Source organism: Equus caballus, chromosome 28 (genome assembly GCF_041296265.1).
Source record: "Equus caballus isolate H_3958 breed thoroughbred chromosome 28, TB-T2T, whole genome shotgun sequence".
Taxonomy (NCBI): domain Eukaryota; kingdom Metazoa; phylum Chordata; class Mammalia; order Perissodactyla; family Equidae; genus Equus; species Equus caballus.
This window is the reverse complement of record NC_091711.1, coordinates 22,272,415-22,288,695: the sequence shown is the minus strand read 5'-3', so window position 1 is coordinate 22,288,695 and position 16,281 is coordinate 22,272,415. Positions and strand designations below refer to the sequence as shown.

The window sequence follows — 16,281 nt, the reverse complement described above, 5'->3', positions numbered from 1 at the left end:
GTCAAAATTGAAGGATTTGTAGAATGAATCACGTCTGCAGATACATATTTGGAGTGTGCAGTGTTTTAAAATAATTTGATTTTGAATTTCTTTAGACTTAGCATGTGTTCTCACAGACACTACAGTAGCCATCGCTTTCTATTGACATTCATTCAGGTCACTAGTGTTGCGTAGAAGGCCTGCCTGACTTCTGCCCGGGCATGTGTGTGTGTACTTGGAATTGACCTAGTAGAGAGGAGAGATATTGAGAGGGAGGAGGTAGTTAAAGAAACTCGGACCTTAAAAAGAGGAAAGGGGGGCTGTCCCGATGGCATAGTGGTTAAGTTCAAACACTTTGTTTCTGTGGCCCGGGGTTCGCAGGTTTGGATCCTGGGTGTGTACTGAGCACCACTTGCCAAGCCACGATGTGGCGGCATCCCACATAAAATAGAAGAAGACTGGCACAGATGTCAGCTCAGCGACAACCTTCCTCACAAAGACAAAACGAAAAGAGGTAAGGGAATAAGATCCTAGGCAACATTTGGAGAATTTACTTGTAACTTCTTGCTCTGTCACAGAAGGGAAAACAGAGAAGATGCATGTGAGTGCAGGTGGATATGATAGCAAAAGTTAATTGAATATTTCTCTGATGACTTCTACCATCACTCTGATGACTTTCAGTGTGGAGAAAAGGAACATAGAAGAGTTGAGGACAAAGGAAATATGATAAAGTAGTCATCTTAGAATGCTAGAAAGAGAAGCAACATCTGAAACACAGTAGATCTCCTGGCCAGGGTGGAAGCTTATCTTTAAGAATTTAAAGTGACACCAATCATCTTTGTGTGTGATTTTCACTAGTAATATACAGCTCAGATGTATGAAAGGAGAGAGTTGAGAGTTGCGTTCAACCAAAGCTGAGGTTTTCCCAGGTGAGTATGACAGAAGAAAAAAAGAAAAAAAAAGGAGCAGAAAGTGCTTGAAAGGGAGTCAATATGATAATGGTCCATTAAATCTAAAGGTAAGGAAAGATGTGAAGATAAGAGATTTAATGAATAGTGAAAAAGTGATGGAGCCAATAGAATGAAGTTCTCATAAGACAAAAATAATAATAATAATAGTAACAGTACTCCACTAGTAGGGTTATGTAATACTTAATAATGACAAACTAGAGGGTATGTCAATGATGGTGGGAATGTGTAACTTTACTATACAGGAGAAGACATAGTAACTACCAGGTCACCATGATAGACATCGAGGTTGGCATCGCTGAGAATGATGACAGGGGTATGAGTAGAGGGTATGAGCAAGCCAGCAAAGAACGCCATCAACTATGAGAGGCTTAATTAGGAGATGAAGCAGTTGATGACAGGGAGGAGGTTGTAGATAAGTAAGCCAATTGTCTTGAGTTCCAGAATGGATGAAGTTTCTGAAAGAGTAGAGAGAAGAGATCATTTGGAAGAGAGAATGTAGAGCAAGAAAAATTCCTCAGTCTTTCAGTTATGTAAGCAAAGAAGAAACAGTAACCTCCACTTTAAAGGCATGGAGTGGAGACAGCCAGATTCTTTTAAGGTAAAGGAAGAAAAGGGAAATTTTCCAAAAGAAAGTGAGGACAAAGGAGAGATTGAAGATGGCAGATGAAGCTTGAAAGATTCTGGAAGAGGAGCTGGGATAGCGTTAGGGGGTACAGGTTTATGGTGGTGCCGGAAGACCTAGAGTTTTGGAGTTGCACTGATGAGTAAGGTCTCTGAGGCAACAAGGGAATTCTTCATAGGAAGTTAGGTAATCATTTCAGACAATAGTTTTATTCCTTATAATTGTTGGAATGGGATATCTATACCCTCCTGCACCTCTTACTGATGTGGCCTTTTGGGGCTGGGGACAAGGGCAGGCAGCAGTGGAGTGTCCTTAGAGTGACTAGCCCTCTCTGCTCATCCCTGCTACAGAACAGAGAGAAGGCAATCGTTAAGATAAGACCATTCTCTTTCAAATTAATTCTATTTAAGCAAGCAGGATGGTAGTTAATTAATTTTGTAGCGTTGTAGCCAAAAGAATTTGTAAAATGTTTCAGGGCTTAAAGGAATAAGCCATAGAGCCTCAGTTACTAGATAGAGCAGCTAGTTGTGATAACTGATCCCCTGAGGGTGTCTCATAAGCAACAAGCTCAGACTCTATTAAGAAAATTATCATGAAACTAGAAGATATTTACCAAGGATAAGAAAGGCTGGAACTGGTAATTAATCCTTGCTCACTGCTCAATGGAGATTAGGTCCTCACGAGATTGTGACAAATTTGAGCTCCCACAGTGCAAGATAGACTTTGAAATGTTGGAGAGGGTCCAAATAAGACCAAGAGAAATTCCTTTAAAGATTGTCCATTTTCATATGGAAAGGTGAAAGGGTTATCTATTTGGAAGAAGACTCAAGAATGATAATTTCTGCTTTCAATTCTATATTACGACAAGTATTTGGTTATTAAATTGTCATTAAACAACTGAATGAGTAGGCAGTGTTCTGAAGCCTGAGGAAGACGTCACTCAAACACCAATAACCCAAAAAAGGATAGTGTGAAAATGTTATTCCTGGAAATAGAGTCTTACAGGTTCAGCCAGAGACTTCTAGAAAGCAAAGACCGGGTAGATCCCACTTCTTTGTCACCTGACAATGTGTGCAGAGTACCAGATTAAATAATACAGGAAGAGAAAGAAATCTTAGCTATTTTCATGGATATTCGATTCATCTATTTTTATTCTAAAGCATCTGAAAGAGCCTAAAACTAGTGATGGATAAACAGCCTTAGAATCTAAGGAACTGAGACCCACCACTGCCTTTTTACCGTCACGAATATCCCTCAGCCAAGCTCAGTAACATCTGGGAAATTGACCCAATTTGGTTTTCTCTTTGTTTGTGTCACATATGACAATGGATAATTTAACATCTGAGTGTCAGTTTACCCATCTGTGAATGGTGATATTCACTCTGATTGAGAATGTGGTAAGAGAATTAACAATATATAAGGTCATCTAACACACAATGTGGGACATTGCTGCTAAAAGAGAGCCAGCTGGGAACTCAGATTCAGGCCTTATTTCAAAAATGCCTCCGAAAGTAGCCTCTATATGATGTGAGTCTGCGAGGATTCCAGGAAGAAGTTCTTGTCTCCAAGATGGGCTCTCTACCGTTTGAGAGGTCTTCGTAGATGTCCGTACTTTACCCAGTATCACTGTTTCGATCACAAATAAAACTGGTCCCAAGAAAAATAATGTACACTGAGAACAAATCATTTGGAAGCAGGTCTGGAAGATGGGGATAATGACTGAGAATGCCCTGAGGAGACTGGCAAAGAGGTTTTGGGGAGAGGAAAGGCAAGAGTGAAGACAGAAAGGGGAGTGAGAGACCTGAAGACAAACCTTCTTCTCCTTCATCAGTTTGCCCAGAATCAAACCGGCTTTCAAAATTCAATACAGCTATTCACGTCTGGTCACGGAGGAAAGATTCTCGATGCACAGGTTAGACACAGACTCCTAGATTTATGTAAAGCATACCAGAACACAAGATGCAAGTTTCATCTTTTTCTAGAATTTTTGCAGAGTGAATGAAACTAAAAAATGGAAATTTAATACAAATATATTTTCCCTCCAAACTTGTAATAAAACTCAGTTTCACAAACCATGACAGGCACCAAGACCCTAAAACAAATCTTGCATTCTGGGGGAAATTTTTTCTTATGTAATTTGATTTGTTTGGCTCTGATAGATAAAAGAGAGAAAAAGGAGACTTTTAGAAAAACACTCAGATCATATTTATGCATTACTTCTGGACATAATTTTTGAATAAATGTTCACACAAAAGGTTCATTGTTTCATTGCTCTCAAAGCATTCCAAGCAATCAAAATAACTTGGAAATTTCTTTTTTTACTCACCTAACACTAAACAGATAAGGCTTTTGCAACATTTACTGAATTTCAGTTAACATTAATGAAACATGAAGAAAGCAATTCAAGACAGGCAAGATTTAGGAAAATGATTTCTTATTAGAATGTTTCTGAACTATCCATCTATAGTATCACCATATATATTAACTTTTTTTCTTAGTTGGTGAATTTGGTATAGATCAGATATGTTAAAACCAACTTTTTCCACTTAAAAATCTCAAAGCGACACACTGGCAATTACAATTCTTTTAACATAATTTTAAGAGCTTTATATACTATGTAATTTGGATTTTACTGTTTAATTTGAGTGACTATAAAGTAATTTGGGTCTTTTAAAGACTGAGAAGCATTTCTCAAGGTTAGCTTTTCCAAACAGAAAATTGAGTGTTATAAATTCCACCTCCCACAGACCAGAATTCACAACCATTGGTCAGGGGCAAATAGCACTGGCTCTGCATCCTCAGTCACTTCATGCCACTTCATCAAGTAGGAGCCAAAGGTAAGTTTTTACACTTGTTTTCTTCTTGGGTTAGAGATTTTTTTTTCCTACTCTAACAACCTTTAAAAAAATAATTCAACTTGCCTTAATATCTCATGGTGAACTGTGACTCAATGGATTTGATTTAACTTTGCTATTTTTATATTTACATTATTCTTAGAAGATCCAAAATTCTGAATTAGCTTAGGAATTAATAACATACAACAAAATAGTTGATCTTAATGGTCATGACATATGCCAATCAAACTTTAGTAGTTTCCAATATATTCCTTACATCAAGTGCCCTGACACAGATCACATTCTTTGCTAGTATAGACAGGCACTATTGATTGATATTGATTGATATGATGCAAAAGAAGCAAATGGTGAGATTGCAGGTGTTTAAAAATAAACTGATGATCATATGGAAACATGCATTAGGATGTCTTTTGAAGCTATACATTTTAAAGCTTTATATAAGCATACATTTTTAAAACATAATGAAATGGTATAAAATGGACGAGAAATTAAAAGTTTCAACAAAGACTACATTAAATACTAATATAATTACTTAAAGGAAGGAATTTTTTTTTTAACCAAACATAGATAGATGTTCTCCGTATTTCTAAGGTTCACACAGATTGCCCTTTTGCTGATAGCTTTAATGGATATGCCAAATGCAAGTAAACTCTAATATGTAGACAGTTATAATCAAATATAGAGATGAAGTGAGAAAGAGAATCAGCAAGTGCACAATTTCTTTGAACACTGAAAGGTGCCAGAAATGTACAAGGGAAATATTTTTTCTAGGTTAGCAGTGGCCACTATTAATACTTCCCACTTGCGTGTGGGAGAATGTTTTCTGGAAGATTTGCAAATCACACAGTTTTATTAAGTAAAACTTTGTTGGTAATTGCGTAGAACAGTTCCAAATCTGCCATCCTGCAAAGACTTGTGCAAAGGTGAGTAAAGTAGCGGCTTAGTGTATCCAGAGGGAATAAAAAATTTATTTGAAGAAAGCATAGGAAGGGATAAAAAGGAGCTCCTTGTACTGCTGCTTATTCTCAGGGGAATTTCATATCCTTCTGCCTAAACCTGCTTCACAAAGACTCTCTTTCAAGTAGCTGAAGGTCGTTTTGTCTGTCAGTGCATTCAAGTTTAAAAGTAATATTTACCATGAATTCCCTTTTATATGTGTGCATAGGTACAAACACCACATGCACTGTTTTTAAAGTAAATGCCAGAGATATGTCCACCTTACAAAACCTTTAATGTTAGACACGCTTGATAAAACTTTTACAAATACTTTGCTTCCTCAATAAATGACCACCAGGTATCGTTTTTGATAGGCTCAACTTAAATGTTTAAATTAAAAATGAGAGGGGTTTTTTTCCTAAAGTAAAATGTATTTAAAAGAGTATATACAGACCTAAAATAATTAAAATTATAAGATCTTGATGGAAACCCAAAAAAGCATGCTGCTATCATGGAAAATAAGAATTGTGCCTTTTAAAGAATTATGAAAGATTGCTCTAATCCCACGTCTGTGCAAACCCTCCCCTAAAGGAATCTTGCCAAATAGTGGCTTTTAGACATGTATTCCTGTCGATTTTGAGTTTAAACCTTAGATAGCTATCAAGAATTGAAATAAAACAATAAGGACTAAAGGAAAAATATTTTTCTTTTCTGCTCAATTTAGTTAAGAACATATTTTTTAAAATAGTGTATTAAATATTAATATTTAATATACATATTAAATTATGGATGTATTAATGATATCTAGAGGCAACAGAAAAGTAAAAGGAAGAAAAAAACTTCATTACTTTGTCTGGAAAAAGCCCCAGGCTTGAATGTACAAGAAACATTATGAGTCCTAGTTATATTACTAGCCGACTTTTGTTGGTTTCCTCATCTCTAAAACGGTGTGACAGTTACAGTGATCATCGTCAACATCATCATCGTCATCATTATCATTCCTACATCCGAGAGTTGATGAAAGAAACTTAATACTTAGGAAATGGTAAAGTTCTTAGATAATGTAAAGGCTTTTGTGAATAAGTGTATCACAATCTTTCTGCATCTCATTTTCTTCATGTTTCTCTATAAAATGAAATCAGTTTCACTGTAATTACAATATCTACTGTGAAAATGTGGATAGGTTTGTAAATTACTTTGAACATCTGGTATCAATGGTCCTCAGAAGCCATACAATTTCATGTGTTATGTTTATAAATTATCCATGTAAAGAAAGCTACCAACTTGAGTTTCTCAGTGTTGACATTGATTTATCATTTCTATTTGGTGCAAACTATTCATAAGTTAAAATCAATTAAATATTTATGCTTTTTAATATTTTATGATAAGGAAAGTTTGAAAAATGAAAACATTAGCAAGACTCGTTCTGGGACTTGTCATCCTTGATGCTGCTGTGACTGCTCCAACTCTAGAGCCCATCCACTATGACTCAGAAACCTACGATGCCACCTTGGAAGACCTGGACAATTTATACAACTATGAAAACATACCTATTGGTCAAGCTGAGGTAATTCATTCCCCCCCACTCTGCACCCACCCCTTCCCGCTTCAGACTTTTAAAAGCTTTCTATCAGGAGTTACTGGGGTTTGTTCTCTTCAAATAGATTTTTGTGTGTTTATAATTAGAGATGTTCTATCAATAATTTCACATGAACCTTTTCTCCAGAACACATTCAATCTGTGGGAGGTTAACATCGTAACACTCTTTTGCTTTCTTATAGTACGTCATTTTCTTTATATTGCCTCACAAAATTGAAAAGAAAAAGAGTTTCTATGAAGTTAGAATAGAGAAAATTAGAGGAAAAGGAAAACAATTAGAGGAACATCAATAAGGAAAAGAAGAATTAAAATAATACACATGCAATAATGAGGAAGTTTGGGATAAAGGAAAAAGATTAACATAAATTTGGAGAAAATACAAAGAATTCAGAGAAAGGACAATGGTTTGGAACTCCACTATGTTCCAAGAGGGAGTGTGTTTTCCTAGGTGACTGATTATCTCTCAGCAGTAATGTAGGCATTGACAAGGTTATAGCCCATTACATAAATCTGATATGACATGTTTCTAATTAAATGCTAGGCTTTTTACATAAACAAAAGATGCAGCCTAATTTTTTTGAATCAGAAAACAAACAGACCTTGAAATGCTGGAGTGTAATTAATGTACAACATTGACAAAAACTAATTAAGTATAAGTAAACCAAAAGGGAAATTACATCACCTTTACAGGATCATAACATGTTTTGGGCAGGCTTTCAAGTGTAAATCTTCTTAGAATAACTGATTTTGATAATCAGGGAAATGAAATATTTAGACAAAAGTATATATTTAAATTGTATGGAACTTGGATATATCTTATTAAGATAGTAAACATTCTCATCCTTGTTTATGTTGCCTTATAAAATACCAGAAGCAGATTTTCAGAATATAATAATTTTCACGTCTTCTCCCCTGCCCTATTTTTCTTTCCCTGTCTTTCTCTCTTTCTCCCTCACCTTCTAGCTACCCCCCCACTCCCTCTATGTGCTCCCCTCTCTGAGTCTCCCTTTTTAGTAAAGTTTCTCGCTTGATAGCAGATAACTTTTCCTTGGCACATTTGGTTGTGACTCTGCTTTCTAAGTCTTTGTGAATGTTCACTATCTGATTCATTTCACTCTATGGCTTCTGATATGTTAAGGGGATTTTCTGTTGAGAATTTGTAGTCGTTAACACCAGTCTCGCTCTATGTGACCTATGTATCTCCAACCTAATGTATCAATGGAGAGTCTAAGAAGGAAGTTTTCCAGTGCTTAACCCATCTCCCCTGCTCCTTTTTTCACCTTGCATAAATATAAAAAACAACTCAGTGTATATGTCTACCAAATTATCTACCAAATTAAATATTTTAAACTTATTTGTCATTCCTTCAAAAAATATTTTATAAGATTGAAGAGGTTTGATAATTACCATAACTGAATCCTCTATTTTGAGCCAAGCTAGTGAATGGATTCAAGGGGCCATTTTTTGCCTTCAGAAGACCAAAAGAACATTAGAAAGAATACTGTTGAGACCAAGCTGTGCTAGGGGAAATTGTGAAGGGTGTGAGCTTTGTGTGCAGCTGTCTTTTAAGCCATTCCTTGCTGTCATGATCTTTTTTACTTCCCAGGAGGCCCTGGACATTCTCATGAGATTCTAAAGTTTTCCCCGGCATCAAGAAATTTAAGCTAATGAATACGTCTATTTAAAGATCATTTAGGGAGGCTGGCCCGGTGGCCTGATTGTTAAGTTTGGCATGCTCGACTTCAGCAGCCCAGGTTCACAGGTTCGGATCCCAGGTGTAGACCTATGCTGCTCTTCAGCCATGCTGTGACAGCGACCCATATACAAAAATACAGGAAGATCAACACAGACGTTAGCTCAAGATGAACCTTCCTCAAGCAAAAACGAAAAGATGATTTAGTATACAATCTTCCCTCAGTATTTCCATTTTCTGGAACACCAACCTTTCTGCAAGGTACCAAACACAATTCATTATATCCTATACACCCGGCCTTTACTACATGCAAACATCTCTAATTTTCCACAGAACTCTTTCAAACTGCCTAGCCAAACTCAAATCCTTAATAACTGAGGGCTCCAGAGAGCCACAAATAATCCCTTGTGATTGATTGAAATGTATGTCATCTCTGATTTAACAATCTTTTATGACGAAGTCATCATCTGGAAAACAATTTATAGATAAGTGATAGATATAGATATACATATACATGTGCTATAATAAAAAAATAGCACATCTGAAAACATAAACTATGCATAATTTAAAAAAATATTTACAAGGTTGGTCCAGTAGCAAAAAGCAATTAACCAACTCGCTCACCCACCACCTATGCAAATAGAAATCCAAAAACAATATGACAGAGTTAATAAGATGACACGAGGAACAAAATTCAAAAGAACTTTAGGTCTGATCTTCATAAATTATTACTATAAATTGCTTTACAAACAAATAAACAAAGAACCAGTATATAATTCTATTGGAGGATATGAAATAAAGCCAGTAGATCCAGTCACGTGAATGGATTCCAGAACATAGTTACTCATGACATGAATTTCTTGAATGCAGTCTTGAAAGTTCAGAGTCTGGTGAGTCCTGGTGAGCTTAGTTATCTCATCTTTATAAATTAAGGTCAGTTGTTCCAGATATTTTTTATCCCGTATGACATTTTCTGAGTGAACACTGACAGCACACCCATACAGAGTAGTTGACGAAAAAATTCATGGTAAATGAAGCACAAAGAGAATGGTGGGATCAGATTCTTCAGTTTTCTTATTCTCAATGCCAAGAGCATGGTTGTGCCTGATTTAGAATTTATTTCCTCTATAGAAAAGACAACCTTATATTTTAAAATTATAAATTTATGGGCTAACTGAACAATGCTTCAAAAATATATGTCAATTTCTGTCTTATAAACTCCAAGACTTGGCATCTCATGCCAATATAGTAGACCCTTTGGTCTAGGCTTTGACTGATTAATCCTCAAGGCTTTTGACATATGCAGTAGGCATAATTCTAAGATATCTCCTAAGGGACCCATCCCTGTGGTTTGTCCATTACCTTTATAATCCTTAACATCATGAACATATTGGGATTTCGTTCTTGTAATTAAGTTATGTTATATGACACAGCTGGAATTTAAAAAGGGAGATGAGCCTGACCTAGACTCATGAGCCCTTTAATCAGCACGTTGAGGTCCAGGACAAAACTTGAAGCATGAGAGAAATTCAACATAAGGGGAACTGTCTGTTGCTGGCTTTAAAGATGGATAGGTCCATGTAGCAAGGAGTGCAAGAAGCGCCTACTTCCTGGGAGAAGCTGACAGCCAGCAAACATCTGGAAACCTTGGTCCTATAGACATAAGAAATCTCAAGCTTCACATGATTTCACAGCCCTGGCCATCACCTTGATTGGCCTTGTGAGACCCTGAGCAGAGAACCCAGTCAGACCATCCCTGGGCCTCTGACCCACAGAAACTGTGAGCTAAAAAATGCCTATAGTTTTGAGCTGCTAAGTTTATGGCAGTTTGTTATGCAGCAGGAGAAAACTAATACAGTATGTAACAATTTAAACTTTTTTCTGAAAACCAAATTTGAGTTACAATGCTGCAAGGCTTGCATTTGTGAGTCCAGTGATTTATCTAGTTAATGAGCCAGATCGCCCACCATCCCCAGGGTAAGAATCTCAATAGAGCTTTGTTGATTCCTACTGGCGGTAGTATATTCATTATCTCCTTGGTGGTTGGAAAAGGTCATGAAATATTTCTGGTTTTGAAAGTTATATGCAGTAATAATCTTCCAGAGTGATGACTTATGTGATTTCTAATGATCTAGAATATCCAGGATCCACTGGATTCTATGTTAGGAGCAGATTTTAGGCCCAGCAAGTCCATCACAGTGCTCTATATTACCCAGCAGATAAATTTATTGGTAAAATTTGAAGACCAAAATATAGGCTATAAGACCAAAATATAGACGTTTTTCTTCCTAGTGAATAATGGCTAACCTTAATCGAGGACTTATTACATGTTGGATACTGTTCTAGACATATCATATGTATTATCTCATTTGTTTCTCACAACAAAGCTATGAAGTACCATTGTTATTTCCATTGACTAGATGAGGATATTGAGACAAGGAGCAACTAAGTAACTTGGCTAAAATTACACAGTTATTAATGGTATATAATCATAATGATGTCATCTCACATCAAAAAATAATTTTCAACAGGTTGAGATAATATTGTATTACCCTTCCTCCATTTTTTACCATTCTCAAAATTGGCCTTTTAACTTATATCAATTTTAGTTGAACTGAATGCCAGGTGCTCCAACACTCCTAAAAGAGAAAGAAAAGCATTCTCCTATGGGTGAATAACGTGAACCAGAAGTAACCTTTATAGACAACTGACTGTTATCTAATTATTGTGTGAAAGAATGACTTAAGACGAACTACCTCAAAGAATAATTACGGATAGGCACTCTCCAACATTTGTCCACGTTATGGGCAACGTGTATGTATCTCACATATCTGGTGGTCCAGTATCCAGGGAAGTATTTTCCCTTAAAGAGTTCATCAGAAAACTACATAGCTCAGAATTTGGTATTCTTTGAGTGGCTTAAATTGAGACTGTGTTGTTGATAAGATCTGTTTTCACGGTATAGTTTTTAGATTGTTGATTGTTCATTTCTCTCAGGTCTAAGAAAAACATTGACCTGTCCATGAGTAATTTCCTTTGTCCAGAAGAGTACTCAGTGTCTGTATTAATATTTATGGAGGCTCTAGTGAAGGATATGAACTTCCATTCCTCTGGTAAAATGTCCTCAGCTCCATTTAGACAATTAGGCTTCTCCTTGTCTATACCAACTGATTTTAGTCTTACATAATTAGTTTTACTTAATTGCATCTGCAATGTCCCTGCATCTTTAGTAAACACCAAGAATGTTATACTACAGAGCCCTGTGGAGCACTTGATTGTATTTACTGTAGGATGATGTGAAGGTCATTGTAAATGCTCTTCATGAAGATGTGGAGGAGAAATTTCTCTCAGGTGTCAGTGTCAGAATGGGTTGCAACTTTTAAGAAATGTGCTTATTTTCTGTGCTCTACATCTTGTAATTAATTGTGTTTTTCATTTTACTCAGAAACCTGGAGCCTAATTTTTTGCCTCATTCTTGCCTCATTTCATATTATCTCCCCCACCTTTATTTTCCTGTTGTCCTAATCTCCTCATGTCAATTGTTTGAAGTATTACCATACATGCTTTTAAAACCACCGCATATTGTTTCTGGAATAAGTTGGGATATGCATTCATAAGTAGAAAGCAATAACAACTAATAAAGAAGTAAAAGTAATAATTGACCAATAGGAAATTTCTTGAATGAAGGATGCCTCCCTTGCTATTACTCTTCATTGATCTTAAAATTAAGGCCAATTTTTCTCTTTCATAGAGAGAACAAGTAAACCACATTGTTTAAAATCATTCCTGATTTTAAAATCAGCTTGAAGATAGCTTTTAGAGATGAAGACACTATAAGATTCATCAAAGGAATGAACATTAAATTTAGTGGAGTTCTAGGAATGGGAGAGAACTCATTGAAGGCAGTTGCATCAAGTAACAATTGAGCGATGGTTTCTTTTCACTTGTCATCATGATAACATGGCATCATGCAAAATCATTTTAGACTATACACTGATGTCCCTCAGACCAGAAACTGCTGAAGTAGAATTAAACTAATTTTGGACTACTTATATAATCACTATCTAATTTAGATAACGATATATAAAAAGAATTTTTATTTAGGTTATCTGAATATAATAAATTGATATAGAACTTTCTTAATGATGATGGGTAATGTCTCAAAAATCATCTTTGTATTTTCTGAACAAAAAGTAATTAAATTAGTAATATTTCTAGCATTTTTTCCTCCAGTAACAAAAGACATGCAATACTTTTATCTTTATATTTGCAATTATCTCTCACTTTGGCCAATTTATACAATATGTTTTAAAGTTTCAAACATATGGTTTGCATATAAAACCCTTTTTATTGGAAGAACTTTAACTCAGTCAGTCTGAATTAAATATTCTTTTCAGGATTTGGCAAAAAATAAAAGCTAATCTTCATTTTCCCTCTTCACTGAAGATGCTCTGGAGGGAGGGAGGGAAGAATCTGCCTGATGAGCTTTTAATATGGTTGTTGATCGACTTTCCATATGCTTCTTTTAAAAACAGTGTGAAAGCATTTGATTCTGATTTTAAGCTATTTGAAAATCTTAAAAAAATGAAGCAACAAAAATATACAATTATGTAGGCTCACAGGAAACCAAGAGAACACTGATAGCCTTTGCCAGTGACTTATTTGTATTTGTACTATGCATTATTTATGAGACCACAGATGTAAGTTAATTCCCATAACTATCCCTTGAAATAAGATATTATTCCATTATTACTATTATTATTAATGGAAACAACTGAGGATCAGAATTTTGTCCAAGGTTACTCAGCTAGTAAGTTTCAGAGTAAAATTTAAACCAGATTCTTTTAATGCCAAACCAAAGAAACTTTGGCACTAAAAGCCTCCATTATTTTCTTGCTTCTTCTCTTTCATCTTTATTTCTTTGAGTAAATATTGGGTCCAATATTGGGTTTTCATTCTCCTGAAATTAAGTAGTTTGACAATTAGGAATTAGAAAATTAAGAATTTTCAAGTGATTACAATTGACACAATATTTAAGCATCTCTCTTAGCTGTCAAAGTATTTAAGGGAGTGAGAGGTAAGATGATCCTTCTGAACTGAAAGCTGCTTTGTGAGAAATATGGGGATTGAGCAATCTTTGCCAAACACATTTCTTCTTCATCCATTTTCAAGATAAAATAGAAAAGAAGATACAGCTTTCATTGCCAGTGTTCATGGTCAAATTCTTTTAGATAATTAATACGGATCGCTTAAATCAATTTGAGTAACAGACTAATCTTTAGAACAGAATTCCATTGTGCTTAACATATCAACATGCCAGTATGTGAAACTCAAAGGAATTTTCTTTAGTAACCCAGGCTGAACAGCTAGGAGCCTTTTAACACCTTTGGAAACCAACTGTTGACATAATAGTAACAAAGAATAGCTTCAAGAGTTATTATCAACCTTGTAAGACAATTTGGGAGAAAGATAAATTTAAAATTCTGTTTTAAACAAAGGTTTAACAAAAACCTTAGGTTGTGCTTAGAGTAAAAATCCAAATAACATTCTGGATTTCAAATATCTTTTTTAAAAAATGGGAGAGAAATCAATAACTTAAATACTATCTGCTGAAGAACTAGGCTTACTGGTTAGGAACTGACTGGCACAGCGGGATCCTACACTAAGCAAATAAATGGGTGAGGACCTTTACTTCCAAGTCTGGCTTTGCCTGAGTACTTAAACCATAAACACTCACTCTACAAAGCATGGTAGGAGAACCCATCAGCTTTGGGTGTTGCTCATGTATACACCTGTTACATTCTTGGGAGGTGGTTTGTCACAATGTTCAGTGACATGGGCTCTGGAGTCAGACTCCCTGTGTCTGAGTCCCAGATCTGTCACACCAACTGTATGGCCTTGGACAGTCATACAATTCCTCTGAGCTTCAGCTTCCTATTTATAAGATACTTTGTGAGGATTAAATGAGAAAAACTTGTTAACTGTTTAACTTAAGGCCTAGCACATAGCAAGTGTTCAATAAGTGTTAGCTTTACCATCAAATCATTCATTCAATCAACAGCCACTGAAGCTTATGCACTGGTGATCAGGGGAGCCTTTGTGGAAAGGATGGGATTGGAGCTGAAATGAAGGCTAAACCCATTGGGCATGAGTGCGTTTTAGATCCACTTACCAATCTTTTGATGAGAGCCAGGAATTGGGGTAGGTAAATTATACCAAGTTCCCCGCCATCCCTCAGTACCTCCCAGTCTAGTCATCTTATAAATACACAATTTCAACACAATAGAAGAAGTGAAAATAGGTAAATATAAACAAGATCTGTAGTTATCTATTGGGATATAAGGTATCTATGAGTTCAGTCACAAAATACATATGCTGAGAAATTACATTCCCAAATCTGTCATCAGCTTTAGAGCTGACAGTAAACCTGAGATATAAGTTATTTTACTTGTGAGCTTATCTGCCACCTTTTCTGAACAGTATTTAAGTGAATAAATGCTATAATGTGTACAGAAATAGATATATGTAATAAATATAAATATAGATAAAAATATAATCTGTTTAATAGTATTACCTTGTAAAATAACTTACAAAAATATATAATATAGAGTACATTGTCTTATATTATCCATAATATCACATCTTATATCTTATTATTTTTGTGTTATGTTACATTATGGTATGAAAAATGTAAATAGAAAGTGAGACAAAGAAAAAAATAAGAGTTTAGAACATAATATGAAGCCAGGAGTCAGGTACATAGATGAGAATGTATATTATTTTGTATTATAACACATACAGATACATATAATATTGAAGTTTTTCTAGGCAATAAGTGTTAGATTTTAAGGAATCTAATACGTGCTCCTCCTATGCCCTACCTAACTTCAGAATCAGTTGAGAGACAGAAATGGGACTCACACAAATAGAGCTCAAAATACCCCCTTTACTACTGAGAAAGGTTAAGTTGAAATATATGACTTAGGTGTGAAGCAACTATAGGCTTCCTAATACAAAGTTCCAGAAATAGACTATGCCATCAGTCTCAGGCAATGGTGGTTGACGACAGGCCTCAGAACAGCACCTGATTCAGGAAATCTTAGCACATGGAGGGACAAAACAGAATGTATGCTCTTGACAGACAGGCAATTCCTCTCAAGGGGAAAATAAACCACCTAGACCTAGTCCCATCTCCCGATCAGATCACCAATTAGCCCTGTCATTCTTCCTCCCTTGGGAGGAGGGAGTAAAGGAGCAGACAGCAGAGGCGCCCTCTCAGGATGGCGGGCTTTCAAGCCATTAGGCTTAACCATTAAGTTCAACATAGCTCTCTCTTTCAAGAGACACAATCAGTCCATTTTAAAGACAATTGTGTTCCCACCTTCATGAGACCTATCCTCATGCCAACCACCACTCTTAGGTGTGCTCTGGCAGAATGTAGATTTTGACCCTAGAAGCTCTGAAATGGATCCAAGACCATTAATGAATTTATCTCAAAGGCCTCTCTGTACTTGAGACTGAAATTTCACTCTCAGTTCTTTGTTCTACCTCAGCTTATATCAAAGCACATTATCTAAGAATAGAGCTGCTGAAAAGTTCTGCAATGAAATTAAATGCTAAGTAAAT

General features: G+C 35.8%; 1 protein-coding gene across 2 annotated transcripts in view; it reads left to right on the top strand.

Annotated features, from left to right (window-relative positions):
* The window catches only part of EPYC (epiphycan), a 52,882-nt gene that overhangs the window by 11,933 nt on the left and 24,668 nt on the right, over positions 1 to 16,281 (top strand). The window contains exons 2-4 of one of the 2 annotated variants that reach the window (XM_023631350.2): positions 361 to 493; positions 4,320 to 4,409; positions 6,753 to 6,930. In XM_023631350.2, the coding sequence (XP_023487118.1) occupies positions 6,766 to 6,930 (165 nt within the window). In that variant the 5' untranslated portion in view covers positions 361 to 493; positions 4,320 to 4,409; positions 6,753 to 6,765. Of the gene's footprint in view, positions 1 to 360; positions 494 to 4,319; positions 4,410 to 6,752; positions 6,931 to 16,281 lie in introns of those variants that run through there. The other variant, XM_070254563.1, reaches the window with a different exon arrangement.